This window comes from Castanea sativa, chromosome 2 (assembly GCF_040712315.1).
Source record: "Castanea sativa cultivar Marrone di Chiusa Pesio chromosome 2, ASM4071231v1".
NCBI lineage: Eukaryota > Viridiplantae > Streptophyta > Magnoliopsida > Fagales > Fagaceae > Castanea > Castanea sativa.
This window is the reverse complement of record NC_134014.1, coordinates 45227320-45241227: the sequence shown is the minus strand read 5'-3', so window position 1 is coordinate 45241227 and position 13908 is coordinate 45227320. Positions and strand designations below refer to the sequence as shown.

Sequence of the window (13908 nt, the reverse complement as noted above, 5' to 3'; positions counted from 1 at the left end):
TTCCACATGAGAAATTAGGTCTACAAATCCTCTGGAAAAAGGCTCAAGTAACAGCATTGTATACATAATGAGTTGTGGCTTAATTGATGTTTCCTTTTCCATAATAATAGGATGGATGGGTGAGTGGACTCAACTCCTACGAGTGCCTGTGTGGAACTTATCAATAAATTAATTATTAAAAAAAAAAATTTTAGAGATAATTTTAGCCTATGAAGTTTGCTCCTAATGATTGATGGTTATTATCCGACTAAGATTTCAATTAGATTTTTGGTGTAGGAAGAAAAACAAACATATTCATATACTAGAGATTTAGTCATTCTTTTTGGTAAATTCAATGATGTTTAAAAATAAGGTAATATTGTGATAAATAATATATATGATTATTTGAAAACTTGTAGTGATGCATCTGAATTGATACCGAATTCTGAAATTAAAAAATGAAAAAAGAAATAGAATTGATACTAATTCGCATTCATCTCATAATGTTTCTACAAATTCCAAAATTGAATATTCTAAAATGATGGTTTATTGTTGGATTTTGTTAACAACTGCCCTAAGGGTAGTGGCTAAATGCATTTAATGTTTTATTAAATAATTTTTTAATACATTTTTTCAAAAAATAAAGTCAAACTATAAACATATATACAAAAAAGCATACACAACCACAATAAATTTGTTTAAGACTATAAGTAATTGAATCATTAAAATGTGTATTTTATTATTTATAAGTGTGTATTACAGCTCGTAATTGAATATTTATTAATCTTTAACATGTGCCCTTAGGCACTCGTTAACAAAAACCTTTATTATTTTGTATATCAAATCTAAAGCCTTAAAACTGAGAATGAGATGCTTTGAAACCTTTATTATTTTATGTATCTAACTAACCCTTAAAACCAAGAGTGGGATGCTTTGCGTGGTCTAAGTCAATGACCCGAAAATGTAGAGTTTATCCAATGAAAGAGACCAATTCAAACTTTCCATTTTTTATTTTATTTTTTTATTTCAAGGCTTGAAGATACAAAAAGAAATTAAATGAAGAGCACGAATGACGATTCAGTGCTTTTCTCCTTTATTGATCTTGTTTAAAACAAGCACAACAACTATTATCTATTGCTGGTTATGTTACTTAAAGAATTTTTTATTTTTTTGGGGGGATGAACATGAAATGCATTAGATTAATAAAAGAAAGGGTTTTTTGTTTAACTTGTATCAAAGTACATTTGTTAAGGAGGCTCCCAAGGGTCCTAACTACATGAAAATAATAAAAACTAATATTAAAAAAAGAAAAAAAAGTTAATTGCACATTTTGAACATTTAATATCTATACTTCAAGTATGATGTCCACATTTAAAATATGAAATAGTTAATGTGTATTGGTGCATTTTAACACTCATTAACATAATTAAAAAAGAAAGGGCAGACAAAATATCACATCTAATTGAAAAAAAAAAAGTACTTATTCTATTGGTAGGTTTCGTTGAATTGTGACAAACATAAGCTTTTGATGAGTATCATTTTAAAACAAACTTAAAAAAAATGATACACTAAAAAGCTAGTATAAGTTAAATTATATCTTATCCATATTTTGAGATGTGGCCACTCACCCAAATGGATGGGGTGGCCTACCCACTATGAGAACATTATACTAGAGGAAAATGCTTGGAATGTCATTGAGTCGATTCGTAAAGAAGATGTTGATCTCCACTGGAGTATTAAAACTTTATGTGATGATATTTTGTATTTTGTATTTTGTAAAGTAATTTACCAATGTAAAAATTTTCTTTTGTTTGTACGGAGACAATGTCTCTGTCTATCTTTTAGCCCAATGGACAGCTATTGTAAGCTAGACTGAGCCGGTTCCCATCTCAAATTTGTTTTCTTCGATTTTGCGGGCTTAGGATAAAGATGGAATTTGATCCAGTTCTTTTGTTCTCTCTTTTTTCGAGTTGAGCAATAAAATATTTATTCAACAAAAAAAAAAAAAGAAAAAAAAGAAGAAGAAGATGGATGGGGTGACCCATTTAAACCAATGGTCTTCACCTTGGATTCTTAGCAATTTGTTGTTTTGTGAGCTACCCACCCATGATGGATTTGGGTTCTATCACTTCTATCCAGACACATATTTTGTCAAAACGGTTCATGCATGTTTTGGATTGGCCCATTAACTGTATGAGTCAACAGCACAACTAGCAGGCCAGGTCACATCCCTGTAATTCTTTTTGGTGGAAAGGAACTTTCATTGAAAACTAACCAGCTGAAAGCCTGAAACAGAGGAAGATACAAATCGAACCCCTGCACTATCCAGGCCCAAACAAAAGAGCCATATGTGCTATATCGTATCTATTAATACTAGCTATAAGCTAGCCTTTAGTTTTTTAGTTGCTCACTTTTTTTGCTTTTTCTGAATTTTTTAAAGTGCAGGTATACTTTAGTAAATTTTCAACAAAAATACTTTTAGAGAAAAGCTAAATAAGTTATTCTGACATAGACCCTTTTTTTTTTTTTTAATGTAAACGGTAGACATGAACATGAGAATATATCAATAAGCTTCAAGTGATGATTACTTATTGGGTATAGACTTATAAGTGAAGTCTAACATGAAATGAATAATCTTCTCTGCATTCTTATACTATAAACTAGCCTCTAAGCAAATATGTTGACTCTTCTATTTTTTTTAGATAAAAATTAATAATTTGTATCTATTATAATTCAGAAATATATATTTTTATTTTTCAAACAAATAAAAATAATAAACTTTAAAGATAAATAGTAATTTTTTTTTTAAATGTAAAGAAAAAAACATTTTAAAAAAAATTCTAAATTTTAGGAGTTTTTTTTAAAATTCAAAATAAAATTTATTATTTGATATTTATAACTCTATTTTTAAATAAAGTTACCCTTCATTAATGATGGAATTTTTGAACCACGTTAAAGTCCAATTGAAATAAAATAACCTTCTTATACATATAGTATAGGTAGATTAAAAAAAAAAAAAAGTTTAAATTATAAATCATTTGCTAACAGATTTTGCCAAAAGGGTCATATTGGTTCTCAAAAAAAAAAAAAAAAGTTTAAATTATATGTCATTTGCTAACAGATTTTGCCAAAAGGGTCATATTGGTTCTCAAAAAAAAAAAAAAAAAAAAACAAACAAACAAAAGGGTCATATCGATTAAAAAATCCAAAATGGAGGTGTTTCCAAAAACTTCCAAACCCTTTTCCTTTCTCTCCCTCCTAAACACCGCCTCAACCTGAAGTCTATGCAACGGTTGTAAAGCCCATGCTCTTACTCTGATTTTTCTGCTCTCTCTCTCAAAGAACCCTAATTCGTAGGTGAGTACTTCTAGAATCTTCTATTGCTTCAATTGTTATCACTTGTATGTATTTCCTTTCAACTTTTTACTTGTAATCGTTAAATAAGAAGATCATATAAAAAGAAAAAAAAAAAAAGAAAAAGTAACTACTTGTAATGGCAGGGAAGTATGAAGGAAATTGTGACTGTTCAAGTTGGAGGGTTCGCCAACTTCGTTGGCTCTCACTTCTGGAACTTCCAGGTATTTTTTACTCATTAAACCCTGTCCCTTCTTAAAAAAAAAAAATTGTATATATTTTTTTGTGGTGATTCTTCATATTTTATATTCAGCAAATATAGTGGTTTGTCTATAAAAATTGTTCACATTGGAATGAAAAAAGTTGATATTTGCTGAAATTTGTGTTCAAAATATGAACTTGATCAAAGCAAATAGGTACACAGTAAGTTAGTGAAGTTATTACACTGTTTCTTTTGACTTTGAATATGTAAAATTTGAAAACCAATTACAGATTTTGCGTTTACATGAGTTCTTAATTATGTCAATGAATAATGGGATGACAATTTGTTGATTCTCTTATATAATATGGGTTTGCGAGGTTTAATTTTGCTCTGTCTGATCCATTGGAACTGGATTGAGTTATAAAAAATTGTATTTTGGTCAGTTTGGGCGTTAAATTGAAAATTTTACATCTTGGTTTGCATGGGATTAAAGTTAACTTGGCTACTCTTGGTTATGGGGAAGTTGGATTTATTTTGTTTTTTTTGAAGCAGTGGTCAAATTTGCTGCTTCTATGGTCTCCTTCACGCGGAAATTTGTAAACTTTCTCTTTTATGAATGACTTTCAATTGAAAAACTTTATAGGAAGTTTATAAAAGTTTCGGGAAATTCTAGTTTGCAGATTGAGGGAAATGTTAAAAATGCATTGCTATCCCAGGCTTTGTATTTAGAAGGAATTCTGGTGTGGTGTATCATTCTGGTCGACAGAATTACTTGGTGGCTTCCCCATAGTCCATGTCGTCAAAGAAATCTGAACTTTTCCATTTTCTTTTATTTATTGAACATCTTTTCCCATGTGCTACACTGCTACGATGTACAAATAGCATTGTTGATGAAGGGACTGGCTTTATATTTAAACAAGTGTATGATTCCAACTTAGATACAGTCCTATGTTCACTTTTCTGTGTTGTCTATTAAAAGTCCTTTTAGCTTGTGATTAACTGTAGCTCTCCTAGCTGTTGAGACTCAAGACACAGTCCCAATCTAGGTTCTTTTGCTAATGCCAAGGAATAAAATTATCTCTCGATAAAGTTATAGGATATTTAAAATTTAAAATTTGTCTTTATTTAGGCATTTTTTAAAATGTGATATATTAACCTCATGTGCTTGATACTGAAGGATGAGTTACTTGGATTGGCTTCGGACCCTTCTGGTGATCCAGTCTTCAAGAATGATGCTTTAAATATGGATGTGCTCTACCGTACTGGTGAGACACAACAGGTGAAGCGTTAGGACAATGAAGTTCAATTTAAGCAGATATTTTATAATTGTTTTTACTTACAAGCTTAAATTGGTGGCTGACTTGTTGTAGTACATTGGTATCAGCAAATGTGGGAAGAAATTTATGCAGATTTTGTTTTGATATCCATTTAGATATTAGTTGACATAGTCCATCATCAACTCATTGTTATTGAAAGTAAGCTCAGAAAAATATAAGGTTCTTTTTATTAATATGGAAGAAGTACACACTTTTCAAGCACCCTTTTTTTTTTTATGACGTGGAACTTCACCAAGGCAAGTCCCTTTGGACCCACCCTTGGGAAGAAAACCACGGATACATGGCCCCACCCGCTAGAACTGTGAATCAGATAATCTAGGGGAGCTCCTAGTGGGGATTGAATCAAGTTGTCTAGGTCTTCAGCTCATCCCAAGCTTTCAACCACTAGGCTGCACTTGTTTGGTTTTTCCATCACAATTTTCAAATCCTTGTAATTTAAATGCTGCACTATGCTTGAAGGGTTATATTGTATTTCTTTATTTGACTTCATAGATCATTTAAATCTTCATTGTGTAATTCTTTTGGAAGCTCCACCTTTTGTTTGTTCCTTTCTTTAATAAGATTTTATTAATAAGAAATATTTTTTTTTTTAATTCCTTTTCTTTTCAATGAGTGGAAGATTCTTTTTTTGAGATTAATGGAATTTTCCTGGTGATAATTTTCTTGTTAACTAAAATTATTATTGCTAGAGTTCTATTATTTGAAATTATAATTTTTTTTTTTTTCATTTTTAATGCTTTCTCATATTTAATTTCTACGCTTTCTTATGAAGAAATATTTACCCTTGAGGTTGTCTCATCACTAGACCATTGTTAGTTGATTTGCAGCAAATCTAAGAACTTGATTTTGTCATTTCTAACTTGCATGGCTTTTGTAAAGATACATTGCTAACAGCATTGCTGCCAAAACACGTGCAGGGCACCCTTACATATACTCCTCGTCTGCTTTCAGTTAACTTCCAAGGTACTTGATTTATATTTGACGTTAAAAGAATACTCAATCTAGTTTCCTTTTTCCTTAGGCAGTGGGATTTATCTGAATGTGGCAGTAGAACTTAGGTTGACTAGAGTTTCATTTTCTGAATAAGCTGGCGCCCTCTTGCTTGCTGTCCACCTTCTTACCTCATCTCATCTCTAGGCTTTCTAAAAGTGATGCCATTCTTTGCTTGCGAGGTGAAGCTCAGTCTTTATACATTAGTTCAGCACTAAGAGAATATAGAAATGGATTGCTCTCAAACCACAGTTGACACTCAAAATATTCAGATATGAATTTTGTGTATTGGACCATTGGTGCTTGGGTAAATGTCTGTAAGCCTTATGCTGGCCATCTATGTGCTACTATGAACATAATTTAGTTCAAGCTGGCACTGTGTCCTTCATCTTCTGCACCCTGGAGCTACTTTTCAACTTAAGGGTGAAATTGGTAGTGCTAAAACATAAACATTATAGTTATAGTGCACCCAGACATGCTCTTGAGGATGAGAATGGCATGGTTCCTAGATATCATTTTTCGGAAATGCATTTTCAAATTCTGATTGTGAAACTTTAGACAGGTTCGTTTACATGTTCATCCCCAAGGTGCTGAGAGGAGAGCAGTTCTGTTTTGCTAATGGTGGCCTGTTTTGTGTGGGGGTTAATCATAACTTCCATCAATGTTTTTGCTATTATCCTATTGTACACTTGTGAAAAACATAATTATAGATTACATTCTTTCTTTCTTGTCTTTTATTAAAGGGTAAATTACAATTTACCCCCTTGTGGTTTGGCCTTATCACCATTTAGTCCACAAACTTTCAGTGGCACATTTGACCCCTTAAAGCTTGGATTAAAATGAAACTGTTAAGGTTTTGTGCAAATTAACAGATTTTGCATTTTATGGACAAGCAAGTTATTTTCTTATGCTTTGACACAATCACAATTTACTACCACAAGAATTTTCCATTGTTACATTTTGACTCCCTAAGGTTTGGATTAAAATGAGTCTGGGTACTTTGGCGAGAACCCTAATGATTTTATTTTATTTTCCAAACTTTAGGGGGTCAGATGTAGCAATTGAAAGTTTGTTGGCTAAACTGTGATAATATCAAATCACAGAGAGGCTAGTAATGCATGCTTGTCACCAAGTGGGGCATTAAAGAGGTTGAATTTGTGTGGAATTGCTAAGGGTTAGATGCGGAATCGCTGTTATGGTTTGTCCAAGTCTGGAGCGCAAGCCCCTCAACCTTGGGGTTGAAGGGTGACCCCCATCCACCATGGGTGGGTAGTTATGCTATTGATCTGGCTCACATCTATTTTGTTCCCTTGGTATCCTATGTGATGTTATTTTTTTTATTAGTGTTTCTCTGAATAATGTGTTAAGCTTTGATATCACAGGATCCCTTGGATCAATGAGTTCATTTGGTACATTGTATAATGAGGTTGCATCTACACCACCGGATGTTCTTACATGGTAAGATTACATACACACACATGAATGTTTGAAATGATGACTTCATTACTGATCTAGGTTTGTTTAGTCACATTAACTTTTAAGGTGGCATTTTAAAATAGTTAAAGCTCTTTGCAAATTAAATGCTTTTCAATTTTTTAATATTTAGAATTAAAACAAACTCTAGTTAGAAAAGCATATGCCTAAAAAGGATGTTCCCCTTGATAATATCTTTTAATGATGATATTAAACATAGCTGATAGAATGTCATTTACTTTGTGCATGACCAAAAAAGCCAAATTTATTATGATATAAAACACAGCTGATACAAAGTTATGTCAGCTATGATTGTCACATTAGATGCTCATGTGATCTATTTTGTGCATAACCATCATTTCCAATGCAAGCAAACCCTGGAGGCTTTTTTGTGTGCATGTGTTTGGATGTTGTTTCCTACTAAAAATTATATGCTTTTGGTCCTTCTGGTATTATATGTTTTATTAGAATACTTTATCGGGAATACTGATGATTATGCATATCTTAGATTTGTGTACATTGATGGCATATATGTATATGCTGCAATTTGGGATCAACTGTAATTCTAGTATGCTTTCTCCTACTTACATTTTTTCATTGTGGTAGCTTGTACCCACTGTGTCAATTTCATCTCCCCCTCTCTTCCTCCCTCCCTCCTCTCCTCTTTTGGTTTTCTTTACTTAGAAAATGATGCTATGGCATATAAGATTGATATTGGATCTTACCTAATTGTCTGATTATAATATGTCCATCCTTTTTAGTAGTTTGTCATCCTATGTACAATTCTGGACTTAATGTGATTTCTTAAAGTGAGGAAGATCAAAAATTACATTAGTAGAAGCAATAAAACATTACGTCAATTAAAGTAGTAACAAAGAATATGTCTTCAGATAGAGTAGAATGGAGACAAGGAATACATATGGGCGACCTAACTAATACGTTGAGGATCTATAGCCGACCCCAAAATTTTGGGACTACGACTTTGTTGTTGTTGTTGTAGTTGTGCTGAATTTAAGTCAATGAGTAAGTCTTAATGAGTCAACAAGTCTTATCTGACCTTTGACTGCATGATATTGGAACTAGGGGGTGTTAATTATGCAAGTTGCCTCTAGCGAATCATTTTAGGCTAATGTGAAGCCTCTTTTACTGATTAATGTTATCTATTCTAGAGAATTGTTCTCTACAAGCCTATCATGGGTTTGTGTCTCTTCATCTATTTTTCTATTCTCCTGTTTCTTTGCTCTAGATCAGCTCTTGCAGTCCTTTGAGTACTGTGGACTGCATCAAAATCTAAGGTTGGAGTTGCAGGACTGGTACTGTTTTATTGTGATTTTTAAATGAATTGAATATCTGTAAATATTGTGCAGGACTGGTAATGTTTCCACACATGCATCTGAACCTCGAAGGAGGAATTTGTTCTTGCAAAGATTGTATGAAGAAGAACGGGATAGTTTGACTCAGGAGAATGCCATCAATGGTGGGAGAAATAAACCCCAGAGAGAAATTAAGGATGAGGATATAGTTGAATTCTTAGAAAATGGAGTCCAATATTGGACAGACTTCTCAAAAGTTCACTACCATCCTCAAAGTTTATATGAAATGAGTGGATTATGGATGGGCGCTCAAGAATTTGACAGTTATGGAATTGGAAGGGATACCTCTTGGGCTTTACGAGAAGAAATTAGTGAGAGGCTGCGCTTTTTTGTAGAAGAGTGTGACCATATACAGGTATATATTAAAAGCTCCTTGCCCTTTAGTACGATTATGTCTTTGATTTTTTACATTTTACCCCAATATTGAAGAAAGATATGGTAATCAAGAATGTTCACTCTATAAAGCTCAAGATTGATAATATCTTGTTGCGTGTCCCTTGAAGTTAGGAGTGGGTGAAGATTTCCGATGTCCCATCTATATATGATGATTATATTCTTATAATTACGATTGAATTACCCTATATTTTATGAGACCCAAGTTATTTTTTAATTTTTTATTAAAATAAATAAATAAGATTTTAAAAAAAATTTCTTACTGCCAAGAGCCCTATAGCTAATTGGCATCTCATGGTATTTCCAATGGATACGTCCAAGTTCAAATCCCTCCCTCCCCTATTATAGCTATCAAAATCTCTTAATTTTCTTGTCGTGAAACTTTTTTATCTTTTTTCTTGTAAAGTTTGTAGAAGTACAAAAATCAATGAAGAAAGTTATATTAGTGTTCGAGTGCTAATTACTTTTTTTTTTCCCAATTATTATGGGTTTAAGAAAATGGGACCTTTTTCTTGGAGTGCTTAATGATTTCTCATGCTCAAGTTTTGTAAAGCCTGTAGTGCTAAGGTTATTGTTGCCTATAAATTAAAATTGCACCCAATAACTCATTCCAGGATGTGTTTTCTCAAATGGGGGCATTGTTATTGCCACTTGTCAAGAAGTGTTGTGGTCTTTACAAGCGAGGTTGAATTTGTAGTGTTTGTAAGTTTTGCATTACATGTCAAGGTATCTGAAGTTATCAGATGGAGCCTAAAGCTGATATTGCTGCTCTTCATCTGTGCTACTTATTCATGCTTTTTTTAACCATGTTTCCTTCTTTTCATTATTACTCTATCCATATTTGGTGCAAAAATGTCATTTTGAAGTCCATTTGTTTTAAGACATTTTTTTTTTGGAGTTTTGTAGACCATCCAATATTGTCTGTGATCAGTATCTTTATGGCTATAGACAGTGTTTAAGTTTTGACTTCCCAAGTCTTTAGAAGGTTTGTGATCTTCACATGTGACAGTCCTATTCAAAACATCCCTGGATGTCAAGAAAATGGTTCGATATTTACTGTATGAACCATGAACTTTCCCTGGCCTTTTGTATAAGGATGCCTAGACCAAGTGCTTGTTTCGTTTAACCTTTTTTGTTGATGTACAGCTTTATAAAGCTTCATTTTTTTCTAGTTACAACTGTACTTTTACCCAGCTTAATTTTTAAGCAAAATAAGTCAATGAAAATAAGCTCAAACAAACCAAGCTCTAAGATATAAGTTTGGGTGTAGGCACCTTGTTGTATGCCTGTATGCAGGGATTCTCAATATGAATTGTGATTTGATCTTTATCCTTCTTTTTCTTTGTTGCTGAACCTTTAGAGATTTTGACAGGGTTTTCAGTTCATTGTCAACGATTCAGGAGGCTTCTCATCTGTAAGTGCTGATTTTCTAGAAAATATTGCTGATGAATACACAAACACTCCTGTGCTGCTCTATGCTGTCAAGGATCCTGGTTCTCACATGATCCCCAAAAGCCAAAAGCAAGTGGTCTCTAAGAATCTTCAAGATGCAGTTTCATTTTCAAGACTATCATCCTTTTGTAAATTGATTGTGCCAGTTGGTCTACCCTCCTTGAGTAGAAGTAAGTTATATGATATATGTGGAATGTATTGTTTCAGTTTTAGATGTCTCTCTACCCTTCCTCAGTATTTCGTTGTTACTTTTCATGTGCCATTTCTTTACCCTTTTTTACTTGCAATTTTTTATAATAATAACAAGTCTTGGCATCCAATCAACACCCCCTCCACCCAGCAGGCACCCACGGACCCAACCTTTTTTTCCCCTATATTACAAAGTACAAACTAATCATTTGTTCATATTTTTATGAAGGTAAAGCTTCCACGTTCCTTTGCATTGAAGATGAGAAGCCTTATCACTGTAGTGCAGTTTATGCCTCTGCTCTGCACACTATTAGTCTCCCTTTCCGAATGGAACCACTTGGTCCCAGTGCAGATTCATGTTATGTTTCTGGTGCTGTTGATATCCATGGTGTTGTAGAAATTTTATCAGGGCAAGCTAGACAGAATAGGGTAATTATTCTCGATGTTGCAATGCCTGCACCTTCTTTGACTGGTAATATCTGAATGGCTTTCACACTTAAGCCTTGATTTTAAGTGATGGGTTTGGGTGATTGACTAATTGTTCAAAATTCTGAAATCCAGGTAAACAGGTTGCGCAATCTTTCTTAGGGAATTTGCAGACATTGACACCTGAGATATCAGAGGATGTGGAAGACTTGCAGGCGGTGGAATCCATGACCATCCATGGAGCTCTTGGATCAGGTGCTTTGAAGAATCTGTTCACATATCACCATCTTTATTTTTCTCATTTCACTGCCTTCAGTCCATATTTGGTTCTGGAGAACAAGTTGACTTTACTGGCTAGAAGAGATTTAAAAGTGGTAATTGAAGGGTTGAATTTGTGGAGTTGGGGGGTGTTCTCCTATGGGATTTTCGGGATCAAATTTATCTTAATTTAAGATCACAAAATTATAAAATGCAAACTGGATGGACCTTTAAAGCCTGTTTTGTAACGGTTGAGGAGTGATGAGTTTGCTCAAGACATTTTTCTTTCCCCCTTTTTTTTTTGCCATTTTTAGTAAACTCAAAATTTACTGATAAATTTAAGACAGATAAGTCATCCTGACTTTTGCTTGCAGGACACTCCTTAAGTATGCCATGCCACATTACCTTGTTTTAAATGACTAAGCTGCTTTTCTTAAAATATTTTATTGGGTATGTGCTTTTTTTTTGGTTGGGGGGAGGGGAGACAATATAAACATTAAATTTTTGTCTATATTTATTTTGGTGCTTAAGAAACGTCCATGCATCTAATGCTTTGACTTATTGTTTTTTTTTACAGGAGGTCATCGGGCTCCCGTTTCCGAAGTGAAGGATATGGTTCGGGTTGCTTATGAAAATGCAATGACAAAACCAAGGTTCTGCAATCTGTCAGTGGCTCTTTGTCCTCTTCCAATACCTTTACCTTTTCCAAAAATATTTGGAAACCTTGTTGGCCAACATGGTGAGCTACTGGGTAGTCCAGTTGTTGATTCTCCATTGAGGGGGTCACTTGACGTCCATTCCATCCCTTTGGCAGCTAGACTACGTTCTAGCAGTGCTGTCTTGCCATTTCTGGAGAATAGATTGGGGAATATTCGTAGACTTGGAATTCAGCAAGGGGCAGCTGGGGCTGAGATAGTTAGAAATTGGGGCTATGGAAAGGATGAATTAGAAGACATGGGGGAAACGCTATCTAAAATGGTTCTGGAATTGGATCCTTATTCTCAGATGTCTTCTGATTCAGATTAAGTTTCTAGTTTGTGTAATATTTGGTTTCTTTTTCGTTTGTTTTCTCCACCAATGTACATTTCTTGAAGAAAATGGTTCAATTTTGCCTTAATATCACTCTTTGCCACATTAGATATTGGGATGCTTTTACAGTTTACACAACAGAAGATGAAAAGAGCAAAAGAGGGGGGTGGGGTGGGGTTGGGTTTGAGATGGATACCATTAAGCCTCCTGGTGAAGCAGTATTACTTAAAAACTAACTTTTGTATAACTGAACTAAACATATGATCATGATGAATTATTTATTTGTTTTAAAATAACTCCAGATATTTGACAAATTTCTCAACCATTTAGTGTTAGGTGTGATTGGTGTATAATAAATTAATAATAGTAATATCAGTTGTGGTCCTATGTGAACATAATGTCAGATGTGAAATTTGTCTTGTCTATAGCATTGTTATTTTTTCTACGAAAATTTCAACCATATGGTTGTGGGCAAGTGGAGATAATCGTTGAAGTGGGGGAAATAGTTTTACATTTGCATGGATGAGAGTTTAAAGCACAAGTTGTGGAGATTTGGGAGTAAAGTCAAAACTTAATCCTTATAGTGTGCTTGGATGAAAAAAAACACACACTAGGTGCTCCAATGCTGAATGGATCAAAGTCAAAATAAAACAAAACCCTAATATTTTGCAAAAAATACTTAAATTTCGCAGCATCCTTCTCAAGTTTACCTACAAAAATTTTCCCATCTATGACAACGAGACTACAGTAGAATTAAAATCTGAAAATTATAACATTTATACGATTGAAACCTTCTTTTATTAAGCCAGTTTTTACTCGAGACAATATTTCAGTGAGATCCAACCTTATCAAAATCAAAATTTTATTTTATCTTCTACTAAACAATGAAATACAACCCATCCCATAGCGACAAATAGAACCTAAAAATCTAACCTTTAAAACATTTTGGGAAGAAAAAAACCTTTTAAATATAAAATAAAGCAAACATATTGAAACCGAAGATTTTTATGTATATTAGAACAAAAATTATTCTATGTCCTACTAAGAGGAACATATGACAAACGGTGATTAATAAAATATAAAACGGAATAAACACATTGACACAAAAGATTTTTATTTATTTGAGAACAAAAATTCTTTGATCTACTATTAAGTTATTATAGAGACTTTAGTTTAACTTGTTCAATAGAATGTACATACAATAAGACCAAATTATTATTCAATTTAAAACTAAAATTCTCCGTAAGTTGTCTATTTTATATTCCATCAATTAAATTATGCCTTATATTTGATGTTCTTTATGTTTAAACTTTAATTATTTTGCAATGAAAAAAACAAGTACGTCTCTAATGTACAGTACGTCTCTAGTGTACAGTGGAACACACACATTCAAAGAATATATTTTTATTCATGATTTCCATCTAGCAGACCTAATTAAAGAATGCATCCCTCG

At 33.2% G+C, this 13908-nt stretch overlaps 1 protein-coding gene across 1 annotated transcript; it reads left to right on the top strand.

The window, feature by feature from the left end:
* The first annotated feature begins 3194 nt into the window (after positions 1 to 3194).
* LOC142623351 (uncharacterized) lies at positions 3195 to 12568 on the top strand. Its single transcript, XM_075796745.1, has 10 exons — positions 3195 to 3336; positions 3480 to 3557; positions 4713 to 4814; positions 5790 to 5835; positions 7245 to 7320; positions 8703 to 9063; positions 10474 to 10723; positions 10972 to 11214; positions 11304 to 11423; positions 12004 to 12568. The coding sequence occupies exons 2-10, from the start codon at positions 3486 to 3488 to the stop codon at positions 12450 to 12452; spliced, it is 1719 nt and encodes a 572-aa protein (XP_075652860.1). The 5' UTR covers positions 3195 to 3336; positions 3480 to 3485; the 3' UTR covers positions 12453 to 12568.
* The last annotated feature ends 1340 nt before the right edge of the window (positions 12569 to 13908 follow it).

What these genes read in the sequence shown, in the direction of transcription:
- LOC142623351 (XM_075796745.1), top strand. Translation starts at nt 3,486, where the DNA reads ATGAAGGAAATTGTGACTGTTCAAGTTGGAGGGTTCGCCAACTTCGTT. An exon ending in GCCTGCACCTTCTTTGACTG is followed by an intron (nt 11,215 to 11,303) that starts GTAATATCTGAA and finishes TCTGAAATCCAG; the next exon opens with GTAAACAGGTTGCGCAATCT. An exon ending in CCATGGAGCTCTTGGATCAG is followed by an intron (nt 11,424 to 12,003) that starts GTGCTTTGAAGA and finishes TTTTTTTTACAG; the next exon opens with GAGGTCATCGGGCTCCCGTT.